Source organism: Colobus angolensis, unplaced genomic scaffold (genome assembly GCF_000951035.1).
Source record: "Colobus angolensis palliatus isolate OR3802 unplaced genomic scaffold, Cang.pa_1.0 Scaffold104, whole genome shotgun sequence".
Classification (NCBI taxonomy): Eukaryota; Metazoa; Chordata; class Mammalia; order Primates; family Cercopithecidae; genus Colobus; species Colobus angolensis.
In genome coordinates, this window is record NW_012111364.1 from 8,001,289 (window position 1) to 8,025,011 (window position 23,723).

The following is a 23,723-nucleotide window of genomic DNA, read 5'->3' on the forward strand; positions in this document are numbered from 1 at the left end:
GGCAATAGAAATTTACCAGACAATGGAAATTTTACTATGTCTGTGGAAATTTAGGAATTTGGGACATATGTATAGACAATGACCCTAATATAGAAACATGATTTTACAATTATAGAAGTAGGACCTCTCAGAGAGAGTAGAGAAAGTATAGTTTGGTATAACAGAAGAGTGTTAGATGTGTAACTGATGAGTTAGGTTGAGTCCTGTTCCCAGTGAAATGCATCTCCATAGCACAGGTGTGTAAGATTTCCTAAAACGTCTGTTTCTTTCAGTATGTCAGCATTTGAAACTAAGTTCTACACTTATCCACAAAGTGTAAAAAGTCTTCTGTTCCTTTCAGTATGTCGGTGTTTGAAACTAATTTCTACACTTATCCACAAAGTATAAAAATTCCATTCCAGAAGGGGAAGGGGGAAGGAATGTTGAAGGTGTGATTTGCAAACATATTTACACTCAACCCATCTCCTTCATGATTCTATAATTGTCCTTTGAATCTAAAACCATTATTTATGAAAATTATTTAAGCCAATATTAAAATGTTGAATTTCTATTGGATGGGAAGCATCATAAAGGTTGCAAAATCCTCTCTACATTTTAATAGACTACCTTGTCCTTCAATATAGGTGTCTCTATATTAAAACCTGTTTCACAGTGTGCTACCATTCTACTTTTTCCAAAATATATACCATCAAATTCCATCAAATGAATAAAATGACATCTAGTTGATGTTAATTAGTCACATAATCAACTGTAGAAAAAGTAATTTTACTTCTGTAACTTAACTTTTTGTCTTAAACCCAAATTCTATCAGATGGAGAACATACAAAATTTCAGCCAATCGAAGTCATTTTCAATCTATCTAGGGATTATTCGAACCTGTTTCAAAGGTTGCATACAACTTTCACAGGGCATATATAATGCCATGGTGTTGGCAGAAGCTAGCACCCGATTCTCAATCACTATGAGCCCACACTGGCCTCCCAGAAACTCACATCCCATCTAGTCTGCAGCAGTCAGGTCTGGTAGATGGCTCCTAAATACTTGCTGTTCCAGTCTCAAGGCCTCTTTGGTACTCTGGGCTACATCAAGTTTATGCCACTCTGCTGCAACAGAAAACTTCCTGCTGCTCTTATGAGACTTTTGACACTCCTTTCCCATGGCCTAGCTACTCCATACAGCCATCTCAACTCTGCTGCAAGACTTACTGTTTCCCCATATTCCATTCCGGGAGGAAGTATAACCCTGCTGTCAGATCCCAAAGCCCCAAGAGGTCAAGGTTCTTTCCCAGGGCCACCCCAGCATTTATAATCTTGCCTCCACTAGTGAATTCTTTTTCTTCACAGTGTGAATACAGAACACCTGTTTTGAGTTAGCGGAATGAGTGAGGAGGAACTGGCTCTGCATGACCTTAACTTTTTCCAAGAAACTCTATTAGATATGATGCAGAATTTATATCCTTGTGCTTCAAGGCATTCCTTTTGATATACATAACTCAAGTGGAAAGAAAACAAAGCAATAAACAGAAAAAACTTTTTATTGTCAAGATCATTAGCTCTGCCAAATTTTTGAAATAAATTTGCCAAGAATTTCCAATTTTCTTATTTGCTTTTTGGCTCTGCTACAGCAAAGGCCTGAATGTGGAAAGCTGTAGTTGCCTAAGTTAGGGGAAGCCCACGTGGTACAAATAGGTAAATGTGTGTATGGGGATTTTGGGGGCACATACTGCAAAAGGCCCCAATAAAAGTAACTGCATGAATAATACCTCACAAATGCCTGATGGAAACAAACAAAAATCCTGTGAACCAAAGAAAACGAAGATCATTTTAAGCTCAACTAAACTTGTAATGTTTTGTAATTTATAGAGAGTGAAATAGTTTAGACTTGAACATGTGTCATTTTAATAAAATTCACTTTTTTCTAAAATTGGGAGAAAAATGAAAAGGTGACCAGGTTCAGTTAATAACAGAAAGTTCATACATTGAGTTCATAGATTATTTATAACATGCTAGAATTTGAACATGATTCAACTTAACATAATGTAGTATAAGTTGCCTTCACACTTATGGTTCTCTTAAAGAATGTTAATTTTATACATGAGCAAAACATGAGTAACTTAAAAAAAATTAGTGACTATAAGTATCACTGTCACAGTCAGAGTACCAGGGCACAGCAGCCAAAAGCATTCAGTGTATTCCAATTCCTGTGTTTGTGTATAGAGCTGGGTTTCTAAGAAACTTGAGACAGTAAAGTAAACAAGTTGCTACCATTTTGGGGGTGTGTGTGTGTGTGTATGTGTTTAAGAATAAAACCTTGAAAGCAAGGAAAATGAAACATATCAGGAGAGAGGATTTGAGCAACCTTTTCAAGGATCCTCAACTCACTTAAGCTTTTTACAGAAAATACCCTCATGTGTTTTTGTTTCGACTCTGTGAGAATACCCAATTCAAAGCCTGTCGCGGAAGGGCAGAAAGACTATGATACGAAATTTAAAAAGTTGAAAAAAAGCCACATTAAAATTACCTGAGTCATTTTTGAGGACAACTTAAGTTACGTTGCTGAAAGTTTCCTAAGCATGCAGCAGTATTTCCCTGAAATGAGATTCCTATGAAGGAATCTTGGGTAATTCTGAATTACATTATAGCTCCATTTATCCCTGACCTGCAACTTTCATATGTGTCAAGCTCAGAAACAACTCTGGCCCTAAATCAAGAACGATTTTATAAAAGGTAGTTTGGAGAACAATGCTAGCTACCACAGCAGTGTATTGGCAGAGGCAACTACATTGCATAGCTGGTTTCTGCCTGAGAGCCACCAGGGCTGAAATTTGCCACAGGATTATGAGGGGGACCTGAGCAAATAAGAGAAATAGCGAAAAGCCGAAAAAAAATAAATGAGTTAAATGAATTATTCATCTCTTTTCGATATAATGATACCATGCTTATGTTTACATTAAATGTGCTAATTTTGTGTAGAAGTGTCTTCAATTCCATTTGAAAATAGAGTAACAAAGAGGAGTAACAGTTTAAAAGTCAGTGTCTGGAGTCTAGAGGTGAGTTTTGACTCCTTGATTTATCACTTAAGAGCTGTGCTACTTCAGGCAGGTTACTTCATGTTTCTAAGCATCTGTCTCCTCTTGTAATACAGGTATGAGAGCACCTTCCTTACAGAGTCATGATGCTTAAGTGAGGGAATAGGTAGAAACAGATTAGCACAGTAAATGGTCCACCCTTATGTGTTCAACAAATATTAGCCATTATCATGGACTTGTCGCCTTTCTCTTTTGGGTAAGGGGGTTAGTAAAAGAGAATAGCAATTGTTTACCTCTCTTACAAAGCTTGTGAATATTTTTAACCTGCTTAGGCAATGTCATTTGGCCATGCTTTCTATCAAAAATTGCTATAAAATGCAAAACAAATTGATTTTGGTAATAAAACTGGACTTCAGAAAATTGACATGGTAAATTTTAGCAGTAATAGAAACAATGGTAGATTTTTTATTTAAAAAAATACCTATTTTGGGAGGCCAAGGCAGGTGGATCATGAGGTCAGGAGTTCAAGACCAGCCTAGCCAAGATGGTGAAACCCCATGTCTGCTAAAAATACAAAAATTAGCCAGATGTGGTGGTGCATGCCTGTAATCCCAGTTACTTGGGAGGCTGAGGCAGAAGAATCACTTGAACCTGGGAGGAGGAGGAGGTTGCAGTGAGCCGAGATCACGCCACTGCACCCCAGCCTGGGAGACAGAGCAAGACTCCATCTCAAAAAAAAAAAAAAAAAAAAAAGAAGCATTTATTCAGCAATAGCTGAATTCTAACAACTTCTTACATTATTTCTTTAAATTATCACAATAACAAGGGCCAAGTTTACTCTTGTGTTTGAGTAGAAGAATTGCATTCTATTTGTCCCTTTGAACTCTAAGATCAGGAAATAAAAAGCCAGAGACTTTTCAGTGAGCATGTGAACAGAGCTGTATGTCTAATTCAGTAGCTGGAATTTTGTGTAACAACACCTGGCCTCTGATAGCAACAGCTATTCCAGCCACCAACAAAGTCTCTAAGTCTTCCACAGTCATCACATCTGGGAGCTTTACAGTGATCTTGCAAACCATCAGTGATAAAAGGCATGTTATCACTGATGCAGAATTATAAAAGTACTTTTGGACACCTGGCTAGTTGCTTGGCACTAGTACTCCCCTAACTTAAGGCTGTTTCTCTAGACCTTGCTCACGGAGCAAATCCTAAGTAAAGCTTTTATTAGGAGGTTTCTGTCTTTCCCATCCCAGTAAACAAATTATAAATTTGTTAAGTAAAATATTCGATATCATTGCATATAAAACTTAATGATACACTGCAATTTTAGACTGGTTCTACTTTTGTCTACATTTGTCTTATGTACCCAACACCCGCAATCATTCTTTCACGTGCACGGAACTCCTGAGAAAACCCAGACCTTTCAGTAAGTTTTTCAGGATTTGATTCAGCCTATACTCAATTTTTGTCATCTAGAGATTCGATAAATGGTCATAATTTTTATGCAAATTATTTATTTTCAATTTTTGAATCCATATACTAACTTGCATTTTATTTGAAAAATGTAAATGAAATAAATGTAAAATAAATAGATTGACAGTTGAACAGGTAAATAAAGGTCTAAAACTGGTAGATCAACCAAGTCTTCCAATGGTTTTTAAATACAGCTATTAGAATTTGTTTCAGGCTAAAACTGGGCATTCAAAGCTGATGGTGGAGATGGACATTGCTATTCCAAAGAGCTGTTTATTGGTTAGGCTGCTTCTTACATATAAAGCAGTGGGAAAAAAAGTGAAAAGAAAACACTTTCTCAGGCTTCTCATGATTTTTTAATCTATTCTGTGCAAAAGTATGGCTCACAATTTATTGCTAAAATGTAGGAACCTGAAGATTCCCAGTCCACACTTTTAAATTTAACAAGTATCTCAATTACTTGCAAAGTGATCACTTCCAGAACTTTACTGTGTGCCAGGGATGCCCTTCCACCTGTTCAGAGAAATTCTCCCAAGAATCATGACCCAAAAATGCCCAACTGAGAACATAACATGACAATTCATTGTTTTTGTTTCATAAATAGATAAACCAGTAATTTGTATCATTTTTCTTCCATGAGGCAAGAAGCTACAACAATCATTACTTTATAATAATTTTGATTTTACTAAATTGTTTTTGAAATGAACAATAGGAGATGACAAACCCATGGTTTGCATCAGATACTAACCATTTCCACCTGGAAGGTATTTTTTTTTTGCTGTACTTCAACAAAGGCGTGAAATAACATTTAAGATTCTAGAGAATGTTATTTTCTTAGTATTGCTTAAAGTTTATTTTTTTTCCAAATAACAAAAGCATTTTCTAACACAGTTAAAACTTAACCAGTGTGTTTAAACAACAAGTGGATCTAACAGTTTTCCTCTAAGCCTTTGATCTTGATATTGATCATCTTCCTTCACCCATTTCTGTGTCTAAGAAAGGAAGAATATAATGGGTGCAAATACATTTCTTTGAATCAAAGTTCTATATCATAATAATTTTTCTCTATTACAGATAGAGGTGTTGTTGATATAAAAGTTCTGGATGAGTGTCTACCGGCCCAGAATAAGGGTCCTGAAGGTTTGGATTTTTTTTTAATCAAAATGCTTGTTGGAAGTTTGCTACATCTTTTATTATTGTTTTTCTTCTAAAGAAAATCTCAGTAAAACATTTCAGTCTATGAATGTTAGTTAACTGTGTTCTGTGTTTATAAAACTGTATAAGCTACATTTCATTGGGAGGTTAGAATGTAATATAGAGGGTTGGAGACTGAAGCACATTTTTATCTCACTTTGAATTTTGGATTACAAAATGACAGATTAGACCATACAATGAGAGTCATAGTCCACTAATCAAATGATCCTTTAAAAATATATGTATTTTTTTCCTTTCTCACTTACTCTCATGTTTGCTAAGAGCCAACTAATTCCTAAGTGATGACTTTTGATAAATAAACTCCAAAATGACAAGATTTATCTATGACAAGTCTGTTCAGCAGCCAGGACTCATTAAGCTCTTATTGCCTGTTGTGCCAGAGACACTGTTCTGACAGTAGCTTCTAAATTCCATGGTAAATTAATTAATATATTGATATAAATGGTCATCTAGATATTTTGCAGCATTTCAAGAAATGGACATTTAACAGAGTAATGGGTGTTCGATTTGCAGTTGACTCTCGTTAATCAAATCGGCTATTGAGTTCTCACTGTAGAACTCTGTGGTTTTGTTTCTGTTGCTGTACTTCTATTATTTTCTATATGAAAACGGACTTACTTCTAAGTACCATGAGGGGAAGATAATGAATTTGTGTTCTTAATTTGACATCTTTTGTTAACCTCTGAAACACTTCAAGTTCCGATTCCTAATTCGTGGCTTTAGAAATTGATCACCTCACATATTTTTTCATCTGGTTATTTTGCTGAGATTGTGTACAGCAATTATTTTTTAAAATAAAGTTAATGTCCATAAACAATGCTATATATATACATATATATCCAATCTGCTATAGGTAAATTGAGCATTGAAGCCCTCCAATGTTATCACAATTTCTTCAGTTGAGTTGAGTTATTACAGTATAATCAGGAAAATTCAGCCACAATCTTCAGGCATCTTGACTCTTTTAAAGCAAAAAGAATGCCTTCACTTCTTTTCTTCTGCTAAATAAAGACTGGTCAGGAAATAATTCAACTACATATAATTAATTTAGGAGACCTCAATTATCTCCTTATGTTCATTGATTTTTGTTATTCTTGAATAGCATGACAGCAAACCAAAAATGTGTGCGATTCTATATGCCACAAATTCCCCAGGCTTCAGATTGAGACTCTTAAGTTGTTTTGATTAGGCAACTAACAGCAGTTTAGATAGTTCTGTACAAATTTAGAGATACAAAGCCATGACCGTATTCCAGCACATTCTTCTTGTCAGAACCATTTAAATCACCATCTTACACAAGTACATATTGAAACTCAACTTTAAGTGTTTTATTTTTATGTACATTTCATTTTGTCCAGAAATAAAATATCTAAATACAGACAGACTGTAATGTTGTATATGTATAGCTTTCAACAATACTTGATCTGAATAAATGCTCTGTACATTAAGTTTGTCTTTTTAATGGAGTTCACAGCTACATTGATAAAATGAATTCCTCATATCCTTTTTTCTTAACCAATAACAAGCAGAGAGACAAGTACAAGTTAATATTAATAAGCAGCTCAAATAACACTTGGTTAAACTATGTACAATACAAACCATTCATACAAATGAAGACTAGGATATTGAATTTGTTACAATATGTGTAGTAAAGATAAGACAGACACTTATAACTTACATGGTGTCTGCCAGGCATTTCCCTTCTTATATAATGATCAGAACTTATTTTAAGCAGCTTTAGCTGGTCTCAGCTTCACAAAAGTCCAATGATTGGTGATGAAAGTTGTTATACCAATGTCTGCCCACATGTAAATTCCAAATGTTTGCTCATCTTTACTGAGAACAGGCCCCTTTCATAGAAAAAAAGAGCCATCTTGGACCACCTTGAATGTGCCTACCGTATGCTGGAAAAAAGTTACTACATTTTGTTGTGTTTGTAAAATAAAGAATACTGAGCTCTAAAGACACATTTTTCCATTTTAACAAGCAGATACTCCTACAGTAGTATTTACCAGTACAGCTACTCCAAGCAGTAGGAATGCATGAGTGGGGATTATTGATTAGCATGTACTCAAGACTTTAAAAGAGATTTCCATAACAGCAAGTGTTAGAAACATTCTCCGTCTAGTTAATCCTTCTGTTTGATGATAGTTGATCCCTGAACCATTACGAGTCAGACAATGAAAGCCCTCTCAACAGGAATCACGATAGATGCAAGCTGAAATGTGCATGACAGTGTGTTTGTGTACCTCTATATGTGAGAGCATGTCTTCAGGTGTGACTTCAAAACCTGTGATGATTTACAATTATACTGAGGGATGAAGCTGACTGGGCAGAAATTACATCAGATTGTTTTCCACTAGTGTATTTGCAGCCAGTTGACAAGAGCAGCAGTGTAGACACATTCCAGGCAACAGATGTGACCTTCTTCTTTGAGGTATCAGCCCTGTCATATGACCTTTAATTCCTCAGGCTTTAGTCTCACCCCCATGTTCACCTTCATCCCGAGGGGAAGTAAGGTGTGTCACTGTGGTAGTTGTAGTCAGGGCACACTTTCTGTACCAGTTTATAATCTGTACTATAAAAGGAAATGTAAATACAGATCACCTTAAAGGGCTTGGAGCAGAGCCAGGATACATGACTTTGGGTCTGCTCCTGGTAACAGGTTTTTGAAGGGTCATAATTGCAGAGTGTGTTCTTGGTAGCCTTGTCAACCTTTTCATATTCAATGCGACAATTGAAAGACTTGGAATCTTTGGCATCAATCACAGTTTGTTGTGCCAAGTCAAATTCCACAATTTTTGTAGGGGGTACCAAGCTGACAGATACATTCCCTTGACCAGTTGAATTATGCCTGAAATAAACACTAAATGTTCCATTGCCGTGATCTACAATTTTCCCAGTTATCAACAGGTTCAGCTTCACTGTTTTAATGTTGGAATGAAAATCGCCCCATCCAAACATTTTCTTAAACTTGCCCGTTTTAACAATGGGCCTTCTCTTGGCCCTGGGTCGAGGCTCTTGAAGGTCTGTGGAGTTCCTCAGCCAGTCCCAGAGGTCTTGCTCAGAATAAGGTTCTGGGGTGTCATATCTCAGGTCCAAATCTGTATCGTTCTCTTTGCCACGAAAAGTCTGTGACAAGAGTCGGCTGATAGACAAGTCTTTGCCGCTTTCTGTCCATATATGCTTTAGTGTGGATTTGCTGCTTCCTGATTTCAGAAGTTCTGACTTTCCACCGTTCGTTAAATTGGCACATGTGACCTGAAAACAGAACAGAAAAATGGCATTTACATCTCTGCATCTGAGAATAACAACGAATGCATAGATCCAAGCCTTCTCTGAGTCTCAGAATTAAATAATTACACTTTTTTTTTTAAAAGCACCGCATCTGAGAAGAACACCCAAAGCACAGATTCAAGCCCCCTCTCCCAGAATCTCAGAATTAAATAATTACATTTTAAAAGCACCATCAGCATCTGGCCAATATTTATTAATATGTGATAAAATACTTCTATTTTTGTATAACAATGGAAGAGGGGAGATGTGGGTGGAAAAACTACTAAATATGACCTAAAAATTATATAAAACCATTGGTTAATGGAAGAAAAGGCCACCCAGCATGAATAAAGCAAAATGAATTCAAATATAAACCAAACTAATTACTTCTTAGCACAAAAATCCAAACTTTTGAAATCAAATTTTATAAATCATTACATTCTTTTTCTATTTCAAAAGTACCCTAAGCTTTAAAACTGTATGATTCTCTGGACACAGAGAGGAAGACAGCACACTCCAGAGCCTGTTGAAGGGTGGAGAGGTGAGGGGAGGCAACTTAGAGAATGGGTCAATAGGTGAAGCAAAACACCATGGCAAATGTATACTTAGGTAACAAACCTGCATATTCTGCACATGTATCCCATTTTTTAGAAGAAATAAATATAAACTGTGTGATTCTCAGACATATGTCAACTGACACCCTTTAGACTATTTAGTTATCCATATTATAGTCATATTAGAAAAGTTATTTTTGCAAAGGGACTCTAGTATATTTTAACTGATCAAAACAATGTTTACTACCACCTATAATAAGCAAGGAATATATTGAATAAGACAATTTTTTACCTTGCAGGGCTTATCATGTGGTCTAGAAAAGTGACTTTTAGTAATTGTCAAGTCTAGAAAAACCAACAACATGCGGTCAGTGACTGAGAGGTCACTTCAGGGTGGATTATGAGAGTCACATGCAGACACTGTTCTCCTAGGACTCCAAGATTATTTCTTAGGAAAGAATTTTATCTCAAACTGCACAGAGATACAGAAGAACCAGTGACCACAATAACCACATTGGCCTATAGTTAAAGCAGTAACTTCTTATCCTGACGTGGAAGATTCAAGGACAGGAGCTAACAGAACTAAAGACCCACAGGAACTAAAATAGCCAATACCAGTAAACCAGTCAATATGCGGACTTGCTGTTTTAAGGTACGGCTGTTGAATGGAGTCCCCAGACACCCATTAAAAAGCCACATTTCACAATAAACTTATATTGCCATGCCGCTGGAGAACAAGTTCTGAGTCTTGTCTCAGATACCAGCCTGGTTACTACTCAGCAGCTTCATTGGACCCTCCATTCTCCTTCCAAACTGTTCTTAAAATGAATGGTCATTCCTGGAAAGCTTTTTAAAATTCAGGCCCATTAGGAATTATAGCTGTGTTCCAGAGACACTTCCCTAGACTTAGCTGTGTGGGACTCATGTTAGGATACAAATGTGACCTGAAAATAGCATTTTAGTCAACCATTTGTTGCTGAAAGGATGTGTTCTCAATCTCTGGGGAGCAAGACCATAAATTTTAGAGCCAGACTCCCTGGAATTCCCTCCCAGCTCTGACACTGCCAACCTGTGTGCTCTTGGTCAAGTTACTTAACTTCCCTCTGCCTCTGTTTTCTGATTCTGGAAAATGTAGGCAATATGACATCTACTTCATAAGTTTGTGAGGATTGAATGAGTTAAAACAGGTAAAACCTTTAGGACAGTGGCTAGCATTTGGAGAGGGCTCAATAAATGTAGCTATTATTGTGAATACCAAGCTGATGTTTGAAGACAATTAGAGAAAGAACCCAAATAATACATATGGAGATCTTGTCTGGGAGAAGTTTTTCCCAGGATTACACAGCCAAGTGCTTGGAATGTGAGTGTGGCGGGGGATGGGGGGTGGGGGGGAACGGGCTCCCCCAGGGACATGGATGCAGAGAACCTTGGTCATCTAAACCAGAACAAAAGCTCTTAGATCTTGTAATCCTTCTTTTCAAGCCAGGAAGTAGTCTCCTCTTTGCCCTCTTCAAATTGAGGTAATGTGAGTGTAGTTGGACTATTCTCGCCACAGAAAGAATACCAGCTGAAGCTGTAATCTTCCTAATAATGCTGAGCTTAAAAACCCTGAAAGTTTGTCTCCACGAAAATTCATTGCATCTGAGATAACAGGCAACTTCATCATGCGTTCATATCCCGTGACAGCACCCTGAAAAGTCAAAACTGAAACTTTGGGTAGGTAACCAAAAAACTGTCAACTCTTTCAGGCTGCTAGCTTGAGTACAGTTGCATCTGCTGTCATCTCCGAGGCAATGGTAATGGCTTCACGGAAAGATGCAGAGGGTCATTGTGTGCAGAGATGAAGGAAGAATAGATAACACTGACCAATGGAGAATTAGACTCTGGATTATTGTGGGGGCAAGGTCACATCTAAGAGAAACACGGACCAGACTCCTGTATGCAGTCAGTCTTTTTAAAGTGTCAGCTACCCACAAAGAGCAAACACCCTGATGTGGAGTCAAATATGGCTATCAGATGGCCACTACTAGTCTTGAGGAAAATATAGGAAATTGAGAGAAGGTTATCTTTGCTGCCAACGTTTTATTAGTTTTAAGTACTTCCCCTTCACTTTTGCTCAACCCTTGCTTTGGTATCTCTTCTTTCCCCTATGTACCCAAACTCTTTCCTGTTTACAGATTTTCTTCATACCAAAATATTATCCCAGAAATGGACCACATTCAAACAGTAAAAAAGACTAATAACAGCAAAATGGTTGCTTTAGCACAAGTAATTTTTAATAAGAATTAAATATTAATTTCCAATAGGATAAAGTTGAGAGGAAAAATATTCCTTGAGAGAAGAGGATTATGTATAGGAATATATAAGTTTTCTTAAGGAGAAAGCATTAAATTTCCAATCTATCCTGACAATAAAGCCATTGCATTAAGGAAAAAAATACTCTCACATCAAAAGTATAATCCCTAGCAGTTCCAGAGTTAGTATTTTTCATTACAATTATAAAGCTAATAAAAACAACTACAGCTTTCCCACTAATTTTCTGAAGGTATTGCATTTCAAAAGATACTATTTTTCTATAACACAGAGTAGCTATAATGTAAAATTTAAAACTAACATTAATCAGTAAAAATAATACATACCTTTGGATTTGGGAGAGTGTGTTTTATTAAAATCTAATTGATTAAACATCTGAATCTGCACTTGCCTAGTCACATAAGCATTGCCCTTATCACAGTTCCCACATTTATGCCTCAGTATAAAACAAATACATGTGTATCCTCTTCTCTTGTTTTTGCCGGGAATTATATAGACAGTTTCCCATTGTTTGTGTAGCAAAAAGAATAAATAAAGGCATGCATTTAGCAGTGACTTAGTACTTACATCTCAGCATAAGCACAGGGCTATACTGAGATGCTTTCATGATGCACTGGCTAATGAAACAGTAATGAAATGATCCCAAAGAAGGAGGAGAAGAGGGATTTACAGTTCAATTTACCAGTAGCATAGGGGGAATGAAAGGAAAACATGTGGAAGTAGTGAATATGGTTTCAAGAAGGAAGAATCAATCTATTCAAAAAGATGCTAAGACTCCTCTGACAGGCAAACAAACCTTTGATTTTCAGGTAGAATAGAAAATGTTTAGTTCTAAATTATGTTATCCACAGCTGTAGTAATTATGAGCATGCACTCTGGAGTCAGACTGCCCGAATCCCAGTCCAGGCTCTGATCTTTTAACAGCTGTGTGATGTGGGCAAGTTACTTAACTTGTTTAAGTTTCACTGTTTCTCTCTTCTAGGGGATAGAAGAATAATATCAATCTTCTTCACAGGGCTGTTATGAGGATTAAATAGGGCACTCCATTTAAATTACTAAGGACAGTACCTGGAACACTGTTCAATATTAGTAGCCCTAGCTGTTGTTACCAGATATTTTTACCTCTGAATCTCACTACATAATATTTTATGTAAATTATTAATTTGTAATTGGATTTAAAAGCATAAAGCATTCTTGAAAGAAAATCTCCCTTCAATATAACCACAAACTTAAAGCAAACAATTCAAAACAAAGCATGCTGTTGGGGAAAGCAGGGAGAAGAAAATGGAGAGAAAATGAGCATAAAGTTTTAATCAGGTTGAAATAAATTCTAGAGATCTGCTGTACAACATTGTACTTATAGCCAGTACTGTATTTTACAGTTTAAAATTTTAAGAGGGTAGAACTCACATTAAGTGCTTATACCACAATAAAATATTTTTTTAAATTTATATTAAGGATGGCATCGATATATATTGAACTCTAAACAAACATGAAATGCTGAAAAGGAAAGAAAGCAAGCATATATTTTTGAAAGTGCTGCTGTGACTATCTAAAAAATATGGCAAGCAAAGTAAGTGGTTGAACTCAAGTTAACAAAGGATGAGCATAAATTTAGCTATTAAATAGCTTAGCTTCCAAATGCAATGAATTATTTGCCTTCAGTGATATAATGGGAATGACTTCAAGTGGTGCTGTCAGGAAGCCTCTCTGGAACATCTCAGTGTGGGTAAAGAATCAAAACAGGTTTCAGCTGTAATCATCATTAACACTGTCTTAAATATTCTTATTCCCTCAGTCCTTGCTTTTTACTTAGATTGGGAAGGGAATAGGGCAATGTCTAAAAGAGAATGTAAATCTGGAAAAACCAGGAAGGTTCCTTAGCAAAGTCCCCAGAGCTGTTCAATACTAACAACTCCAATGTCTTTTGTCTTATTTACAAAATAGCTGTATAGTGAGACCACATGAATATTGAGTGGAATAAAGAAATGTAAACATAAATGGCACATGGTCCTGGCTCTCAAGAAGTTTATAGTCTACTGGAGGCATCAATTAAGCCATCACAGTGTGATGCGACCAGCACTATGTGTAACATTCCGGCAGTCATCGTCAAAGTTGAAAGGTAGAGAAGGTATAACAAAAGAGATGATCCTTAGATGTAGCAGATAAAAGAGGCTTGGTAGTCGAACAGCTAGTGCATGGGCCAGAGGAGTTCTTCCAAGAATAAAGAACAGGGCCGGGATGGTAGCTCACGCCTGTAATCCCAGCACTCTGAGAGGCAGAGGCAGGCGGATCAAGAGGTCAAGAGATCGAGATCATCCTGGCCAACATAGTGAAACCCGTCTCTACTAAAAATACAAAAAAAAATTAGCTGGGCGTGGTGGCACGCACCTATAGTCCCAGCTACCAGGGAGGCAGAGGCAGGAGAATCGCTTGAATCCGGGAAACAGAAGTTGCAGTGAGCCGAGATTGCGCCACTGCACTCCAGCCTGGCAACAGAGCAAGACTCTGTCTCGCGGGCGGGGGGTGGGGCGGGGGGAAGCAGACAGTGCAAAAGCACAGAGCAGAGAAAGGACACGTCAAATGTAAGAACGAAAAATAACTTGTTATTTTCTAACTAAAATTTTATATTCACACACAAACATCTCTCTACTCCACCCAACCCCACCCCCAGTCTCTGGTATTCACATTTTACTCTGTTTTTATGAGTTCAACTTTTTTACACTTCACATATAAGTGATACCATGCTAAAAGAGTAGATTTTAAGCATTCTCACCACACACAAAAAATAAGTATGTGAGATAATGCATATGGTAAATAGCTTGATTTAGCCATTCCACTATGTATACATATCTCATAGCCTTATACTGTACACCATAATTATATACAATTTTCACCTGTCAATAAAGAAAGTGGAAAAAAAGAAAATAGCTTCTTACTGCTGAACCCTAGGGAGCATTACTTCAGAGGAGAACTAGAAGAGCTTGCCAAAAAGGTGTAGAAGGTAGGTTAGGGCCAAATTGTAAGTGCTGCTAAGGCATTTAAACTTAATCTTACAGGAAATAGGGAGTCACTACATTTCATTTTGTTTTGTTTTTCAGTAGGTCATCCTGGCTCTAGAAGAATCGCTAAGTAGACATTGAAGGGTGCCAGAGAGAGACCTTGAAGGAAGGGAGACTAGTTAAATAACTAATTGTCAATCCTTCATTTGAAAAAGAAGTGAACCTGAACCAAAGAAGTCGCAGAGAAAAAGAGGAAGAAATGATGGATCTAAGAGATAATTCAGAAGTAGGATTAATTCAGCTTGATGATTCTTGGCTAAAGAAAAACATGAAAAGGTTGAGAAAGTTTGCTTGCATCTGTAAGGAAAACAGTAGTAACAAGTTGGCTGGAAAATAAAATTAAATCTCATAGAAATATTAGGAGTTGAAGTGCCTGTGGGAAGTCATTCTGGTGATGCCATCCACTAGGAAATTGGGAACAAGGATCTGAAGGTCTGGAGACATGAGAGGGATGTTGATTTTGTATTATGAGTAGATGGTATTGTGCAAGTAACGTGTGGTAATAAAGAAGTATGCTAAGAATACCTTTAAAAATGTTAGCACTGGGAGGGGGGAGGGGGGAGGGATTGCATTGGGGAGTTATACCTGATATAAATGATGAATTGATGGGTGCTGACGAGTTGATGGGTGCAGCACACCAACATTGCACAAGTATACATATGTAACAAACCTGCACGTTATGCACATGTACCCTAGAACTTAAAGTATAATAAAAAATAAAATAAAAATAAAAATGTTAGCACTTTGAGGACAGGCAGAAGAGGAACCAAGTTGATCATCAGAAGTGGTAAGGACTATGGCATAAAGATGATTACAAAAAAAACAAACAAAAAACCCTGACAACTTCTAATTAACCCAATTTCAAAAAGACAAAGCATGTGAAACTTTTTCTAAAAACATTTTTTATATTATAATGAAAACACCAAATATACTTCCTGAGTATAATTTTCCCTGTCAAAAGTGGCCAATGCCCATTCCAAGGGAGCTTGCTCTCTAGTTCAATGATACCATTTGCACAAATTTTATGTGTCTCATTGTTTTAGGAACATTGAGACATAAAGATTCTTAATATAAGTGTATGCATTTCAAAATGTATGATTCTTTTGAGACTAAATAAAAATAGGAGCAAAGACAAGGGTCATTTTCTTCAGGCCTTAAACAAAGACCAAGTTTAGATCTAATATCAAAAGAGCATACCTGGGACAGAACCTGAGTTTGGGGCTAGAGCAAAAAAACTACCATCGGATGGTGGAAGTGTGAGCACATGAAGAGTTGCCACACTGGCCGGGCGCGGTGGCTCACGCCTGTAATCCCAGCACTTTGGGAGGCCAGGGCGGGCAGATCACGAGGTCAGGAGATCAAGACCATCCTGGCTAACACAGTGAAACCCCATCTCTACTGAAAATGCAAAAAAAAAATTGGCGGGGCGTGGTAGCGGGTGCCTGTAGTCCCAGCTACTTGGGAGGCTGAGGCAGGAGAATGGCGTGAACCCGGGAGGCGGAGCTTGCAGTGAGGCGAGATCGTGCCACTGCACTCCAGCCTGGGCCACAGAGCGAGACTCTGTCTCAAAAAAAAAAAAAAAAAAAAAAAAAAAAGGAGTTGCCACACTTTGCTCTAGCACCTCCTCTACATGTCTTGGGACCATAATTACACACTGCTTGTTCTAATATCATCTCATAACAGGTTTATAGTAATAATGTTAATATGTTATCTTTTAAAACATTGTTGAAAGACACCATTTGAGGGAGAAAAACCACTTCTCGACTTCACTCCCACTTCAACTATTCTGGCCTTATGTGACAAAATGTTTACTTCCTTATATAAACAATCTTCAACTAGAAGTGTCTCCAAACATTTGTATACCTCTTTTTATAAATGAGAAATGAGATGTTTTAACTTTTACCAACCTGCATATTTTACTGTTGATCTATTAGTATTCAATATAAATAATCTCAAGATTGCTTTGAAATTTTTATGTTTATTTCACCAAATGTATGAACACAAACAAAAATATTTAAAAAAAAACTATTGCTTCAGCAGCATTGCTCATCAGTGAATAAGTAACCAACAAACTAGCATTGCTCTATAATTACAACTTCATTTTAGTGGTTTATGGCTACCTATGTTGAATACATGTTGCATAATATTGACTACTCTTGGTTAAGGGCACACTGTATCCCTGACATTGTAATTAGCACTTTACATATGGCATTGCATTACATTTAAACCACACACACACACGCACACACTCACTAACTCTGAGGTCAATACCGAAGTCTTCAGCTTACTGAAGAGATATGGAAACTCAAATAGCGTTTTTCCAAGATAACTACTGGTAAGTTACTTCTTCCTATTCCACAGCATATATCCTTTATTTTTAAAAGTCATTTTGATAATGAAATTTTACTTTACATAAAATATTTTATTTTATTTTAAAATATTTACATAAAATAAATTTAATTTATGCTTATTAAAGCATTAAACCTTATAGGAATTTTATAAAATAAAATGTAAAATATTTTCTTCATCATCAACCCCTGCTCCCTTGCAGTCCCACCCCCCCCCCACAAAGGTAAAACCTGTTCAAATTTTGGTATATATTGTTTCTATTTTCATTCTTTTTCATATATAAATATCTACATACATGGTATCATATTTTGCAATTAACAAAACATCTTAGAGAAACATCTCTGTTAGCATATTCAGATATATGACCTGTATTTTATTAACTAAACATTCTACAATACACATCACCTTTACTTTAAACTTAAGTATAGATAGAATTCTATATTATGAAAATGCCATATTTTTACATTTTATATATGTTTTGTGTGATAGATCCTTAATTATTACATTGTTTCATAGCCAGGTTACACAATTACTATTTTAGCCTTGATTCCATTGTTTTCTTTGTTCATTGCTGTTTCAGATATCCCACACCTCTCTCTCTTGTTGAATTTTCATTTTTCTGGGTGTATATATTTGTATGATTACTTTAAAAGAAGTTCATATAGGATAAAATGAGTTGTCCATACCCAACAGTGTCTTTACTGACCATAGACTTACATGGATATAGTATTCCTTCATCTTTTAATTTGTTTTGCTTTATTTTTCTCTCTGCAAAAATTTTAGAATGTTCTCTATCTCAGGCACTCTGAATCTTATAAGGTGGATTACATGGTGCCCATGTTTTCACTAGACCCTTTCTTAACTAGTTTAGAGAAAGGTAGGCAGCTATTTATAGATGTGTTAGACTCTTTTTCATACAATTATCTCAAGAGTTTAGTTTCCCAAGACTATAGTCTTAAGAATCTTTGAGGGACGTTCTTTCTATTTTATGCCATGTGTATCTTGGCAAAAGATACACTCTAGCATAGAGTAAGCACTTAATAAATTTCCTGTATGGTTCATATTCTTAGTTACATCTATTTTAATAGTGAATGTTAATTAACAATCAATATTTTAGGGGGACACATTGCACTCAGAGATTCCTTTCTTACAAATTTAGAGCCTTTATTTTATTGATAATACCCAAAGTGCCTGCATTTTACATAAGCCAGAGGAAAGAAGTTAGTGTTTAAATACATCAAAAATACATTCCTTCCTGTAAATCAAAACAACGGTGATATATCACCTCACACCTGTCAGCATAACTATTATGAAAAGGTCAAACAATAATCAGTGCTGATGACGATGTGCAGAAGGAGAACAGTTGTACACTGTGGATGGGATTATAAGATGGTAGACAAATTATGGAAAACAATATGGAGATTCCTCAAAAAACTACAAATAGAACTACCATTTGATTCAGCAATCCCACTTCTGAGTTGATATCCAAAGAAAATGAAATCAGGGTCTCAAAAAATCTGCATTTTATGTTCATTGCAGCATTATTCACAATTGCCAAGAGAGGGACCTAAGTGTCCATCAAGGGATGAATGGAAAAAGAAGATATGAGCTATATAATGAATAAGAAATATGTATAATGGATGAGAAAATTATTCAGCCTTGAGAAAGAAGGAAATCCTTCTTTCTTTTTGTGGCAACATGGATGAACGCAGAAGACACTGTGCTAAGTAAAATAAGCCAGATAACAGAAACAAATACTGCATGATCTCACTTGTATATGGAATCCAAATAACTGGAACTCAGAAACAGAGTAGACTGGTATTTGCCAGAGGCTGGGGAATGGAGGAAATTGAAAGATGTTGATTAAAGGATATCAACATTTGATTATATGATGAGTAAGTTCTAGAGTTCTAATGTACAACATGGTGACTACAGTTTTAACAATGTATTCTATACTTGAAATTTCCTAAGAGAGTAGCAAAGTTCTCACTATATACACACACAAAAATGGTAACTATGTGAGGTAATGGATATTTTAATTAGCTTGGTTGTGGTAATCATTTCACAGTGTATGTATAAATCAAAACATCACATTATAAGACTAAGTATACACAATTTTATTGGTCAATTACATATCAATAAAGCTGAGAATAAATAAATAAATTTAAAGAGAAAAAAAACAAGCAACAAAAAGGTACGTAATTTCCTTCATGCAGAGCAGTACTTCAGGCACCGTAGAGCTGCATTAACAATGGAAAAGCAGAAAAGGAGCTTCATGGCTCTCTCTTAAGCCAGTAGGCTCCAGCCTGTATTACATAGGAACTAACAGAATGGGCTTTGCACTCAGAGATCACAGATCTAAATGCAAATTCTGCTACTTCATCATTGTTTACCCCTTAGAGCCACATTTTATCCAATTAAAACATTGAGACAATACCTAACTCATTGGGTTTTTGTGAAGACAAAACTAAAAAATTTGTATGTAGTGCATATCATGGGGATAAATACATGCCTGTATTTATTCTTCTTGCCAACCAAACAATGTGAAGCTACCTATATAATTCTGGGTAAAAATCAGAGAAGAGGATATGCATTTATTTCCTTCATTTGTTTTATACTAAGGTATAAATATAGGGGCTACAAATATAAGGCATAAATATAGCATTATATGCAGTTTGAGCACAACATATGAGATCTATTATGCCAAGTTAGGTTATGAAACCCTCAAGGAGAAAGGAAAATAAGGCTTTCAGAATGTGCACTGCTATTCTATTCTTGTCTTCTGACTGGAAACATTACATCAGCTCAAATAGTCCAAACAAACTGAAGTGGGAATTAGCATAATTCTGACAACTCTGTGGTCATCTTTAGAGGTACAGTCTCACACTGCCTGTTGATGTTCAGACAAAGATGGACTGTATATACAATGGTGGTTCCATGAGATTATAATGGAGCTGAAAAACTTCTATCACCTAATGATGTCTTGATCATGCTGACCCTGTGTAGACCTAGGCTAATATGTGTGCTTGTGTCTTCCTTTTTAACAAAAATGTTTAAAAAGCAAAAAATAAAAAATAAAAATTTTAAAAATAGAAAAAGTTTAGAGAATAAGGATGGAAAGAAAGAAAATATTTTGTACAGCTTTATAGTGTGTTTGTGTTTTAACCTAAGTGTTATTATACAATAATCAAAAACTTTTATAAAGAAAAAAGGTACAGTATGCTAAGGTTATTTTAAAGAAAGAAAAAAGAGAAAAATAGGTGGCTGGCAAGATGATCAAACAGGAACAGCTCCAGCCTGCAGCTCGCAGGCGAGATCAATGCAAAAGGCAGATGACTTCTGCATTTCCAGCTGAGGTGCCCAGATCATCTCATTGGGAATGGTTAAGACAGTGTGTGCAGCCCATGGAAGGCAATCAGAAGCAGGACAAGGTGTTGCCTCACCCAGGAAGCACCAGGGGTTGGGGAACTCCCCTAGCCAAAGGAAGCTGTGAGAGAATGTGCCTTGAAGGATGGTGCACTCTACATTTTTCCCATAGTCTTTGCAATCCGCAGACCAGGAGATTCCCTTGGGTGCCTACACCACCAGGGCCCTGGATTTCAAGCAAAGAACTAGGTAGCCATTTGGGCAGAGAAAGAGCTAGCTGCAGGAGTTTTTTTCATATGCCACTGGCGCCTGGAACTCCAGTGAGATGAAACCGTTCACTCACCTGGAAAGGGGGATGAAGCCAGGGACCCAAGTGGTCTTGCTCAGTGGATCCCACCCCCAAAGAAGCCCAACGAGCTATGATCCACTGGCTTGAAATTCTCGCTGCCAGCACAGCAGTCTGAAGTCTACCTGGGATGCTTGAGCTTGGTGGGAAGAGGGGCATCCACCATTACTGAGGCTTGAGTAGGCGACTTTCCCCTCACAGCGTAAACAAAGCTGCTGGGAAGTTCGGACTGGTTGAAGCCCACCACAGCTCAGCAAAGCCACTGTAGCCAATGTGCCTCTCTAGATTCCTTCTCTCTGGGCAGGGCATCTCTGAAAGAAAGGCAACAGCCCCAGTCAGGGGCTTATAGATAAAACTCCCATCTTCCTGAGACAGAGCACCTGAGGGAAGTGGTGGCTGTGGGCACAGCTTTGACAGACTTTGAGACAGAGCACCTGAGGGAAGTGGTGGCTGTGGGCACAGCTTCGACAGACTTAAATGTTCCTGCCTGCTGGCTCTGAAGAGGGCAGTGGATCTCCCAGCATAGCGCTCGAGCTCTGCTAAGGGACAGACTGCCTCCTCAAGTGGGTCCCTCACTCCTGTACCTCCTGACTGGGAGATACCCCCCAGCAGGGGTTGACAGACACCTCATACAGGAGAGCTCCAGCTGGCATCTGGCAGGTGTCCCTCTGGAACAAAGCTTCCAGAGGAAGGAACAGGCAGCAACCTTTGCTGTTCTGCAGCATCCACTGGTGATACCCAGGCAAACAGGGTCTGGAGTGGACCTCCAGCAAACTCCAGCAGACATGCAGCAGAGGGGCCTGACTGTTAGAAGGAAAACTAACAGAAAGGAATAGCATCGACCTCAACAAAAAGGACATCCACACAGAAACCCCATCTGAAGGTCATTGACATCAAAGACCAAAGGTAGATAAATCCACAAAGATGAGGAAAAACCAGTGCAAAAGCCTGAAATTCCAAAATCCAGAATGCCTCTTCTCCTCCAAAGCATGACAATTCCTCGCCAGCAAGGGAACAAAACTGGATGGAGAATGAGTTTGACAAATGGACAGAAGTAGACTTCAGAAGGTGGGTAAAAATAAACTCCCCCAAGTTAAAGGAGCATGTTGTAACTCAATGCAAGGAAGCTAAGAACCTTGAAAAAAGGTTGGATGAATTGCTAACTAGAATAACCAGTTTAGAGAAGAACATAAATGACCTGATGGAGCTGAAAAACACAGCACAAGAACTTCGTGAAACATACACAAGTATCAGTAGCCAACTCAATCAAGTGGAAGAAAGGATATCAGAGATTGAAGATCAACTTAATGAAATAAAGTATGAAGACAAGACTAGAGAATAAAGAATGAAAATGAATGAACAAAGCCTCCAAGAAATATGGGAACATGTGAAAAAAACAAACCTACCTTTGATTGGTGTACCTGAAAGTGACAGGGAGAATGAAACCAAGTTGGAAAACACTCTTCAGGATATTATCCAGAAGAACTTCCCCAACCTAGCAAGACAGGTCAACATTCAAATCCACGAAATACAGAGAACGCCACAAAGGTAATCCTCAAGAAGAGCAACCCCAAGACACATAATTGTCAGATTTACCAAGATTGAAATGAAGGAAAAAATGTTAAGGGCAGCCAGAGAGAAAGGTCTGGTTACCCACAAAGGGAAGCCCATCAGACTAACAGTGGATCTCTCTGCAGAAACCCTGCAAGCCACAAGAGACTGAGGGGGTCAATATTTAACATTCTTAAAGAAAAGAATTTTCAACCCAGAATTTCATATCCAGCCAAACTAAGCTTCATAAGTGAAGGAGAAATAAAAATCCTTTACAGACAAGCAAATGCTGAGAGATTTTGTCACCACCAGGCCTGCCTTACAAGAGTTCCTGAAGGAAGCACTAAATATGGAAAGGAAAAACCAGTAACAGCCATTGCGAAAACATACCATATTGTAAAGGCCATTGACACTATGAAGAAACTGCACCAACTAATGGGCAAAATAACCAGCTAGCATCATAATGACATGATCAAATTCATACATAACAATACTAACTTTAAATGTAAATGGGCTAAATGCCCCAATTAAAAGACACAGACTGGTAAATTGGAAAGAGTCAAGACTTATCAGTCTGCTGTACTCAGGAGACCCATCTGACACGCAAAGACACACATGGGCTCAAAATAAAGGGATAGAGGAATATTTACCAAGAAAATGGAAAGCAAAAAGAAAAAGGTAGGGGTTGCAATCCTAGTCTCTGAGAAAACAGACTTTAAACAAACAAAGACCAAAAAAGACAAAGAAGGGCATTATATAATAGTAAAGGGATCAATGCAACAAGAAGAGCTAAACATCCTAAATATATATGCAGCCAATACAGGAGCACCCAGATTCATAAAGCAAATTCTTAGAAACCTACAAAGAGACTTAGACTTCCACACAAATGTGAGAGACTTTAACACCACACTATCAATATTAGACAGATCAAGGAGACAGAAAATTAACAACGATATTCAGGACTTGAACTCAGCTCTGGACGAAGAGGACCTAATAGGCATTTACAGAACTCTCCACCCCAAATCAACAGAATACACCTTCTTCTTAGCACCACATCACACTTATTCTAGAATTGACCACATAATTGAAAGTACAGAAGATGGCCGAATAGGAACAGCTCCAGTCTCCAACTCCCAGCGCGAAGGACACAGAAGACCGGTGATTTCTGCATTTTGAACTGAGGTACTGGG

At 37.4% G+C, this 23,723-nt stretch overlaps 1 protein-coding gene across 3 annotated transcripts in view; it reads right to left on the reverse strand.

Annotated features, from left to right (window-relative positions):
* Positions 1 to 7,020: 7,020 nt before the first annotated feature.
* NXPH1 (neurexophilin 1) overlaps positions 7,021 to 23,723 on the reverse strand; it is a 329,230-nt gene continuing 312,527 nt past the window's right edge. For all 3 annotated transcript variants that reach the window (XM_011943039.1, XM_011943048.1, XM_011943056.1), the window contains one exon: positions 7,021 to 8,977. In XM_011943039.1, the coding sequence (XP_011798429.1) occupies positions 8,216 to 8,977 (762 nt within the window). In that variant the 3' untranslated portion in view covers positions 7,021 to 8,215. The remainder of the gene's footprint in view (positions 8,978 to 23,723) is intronic.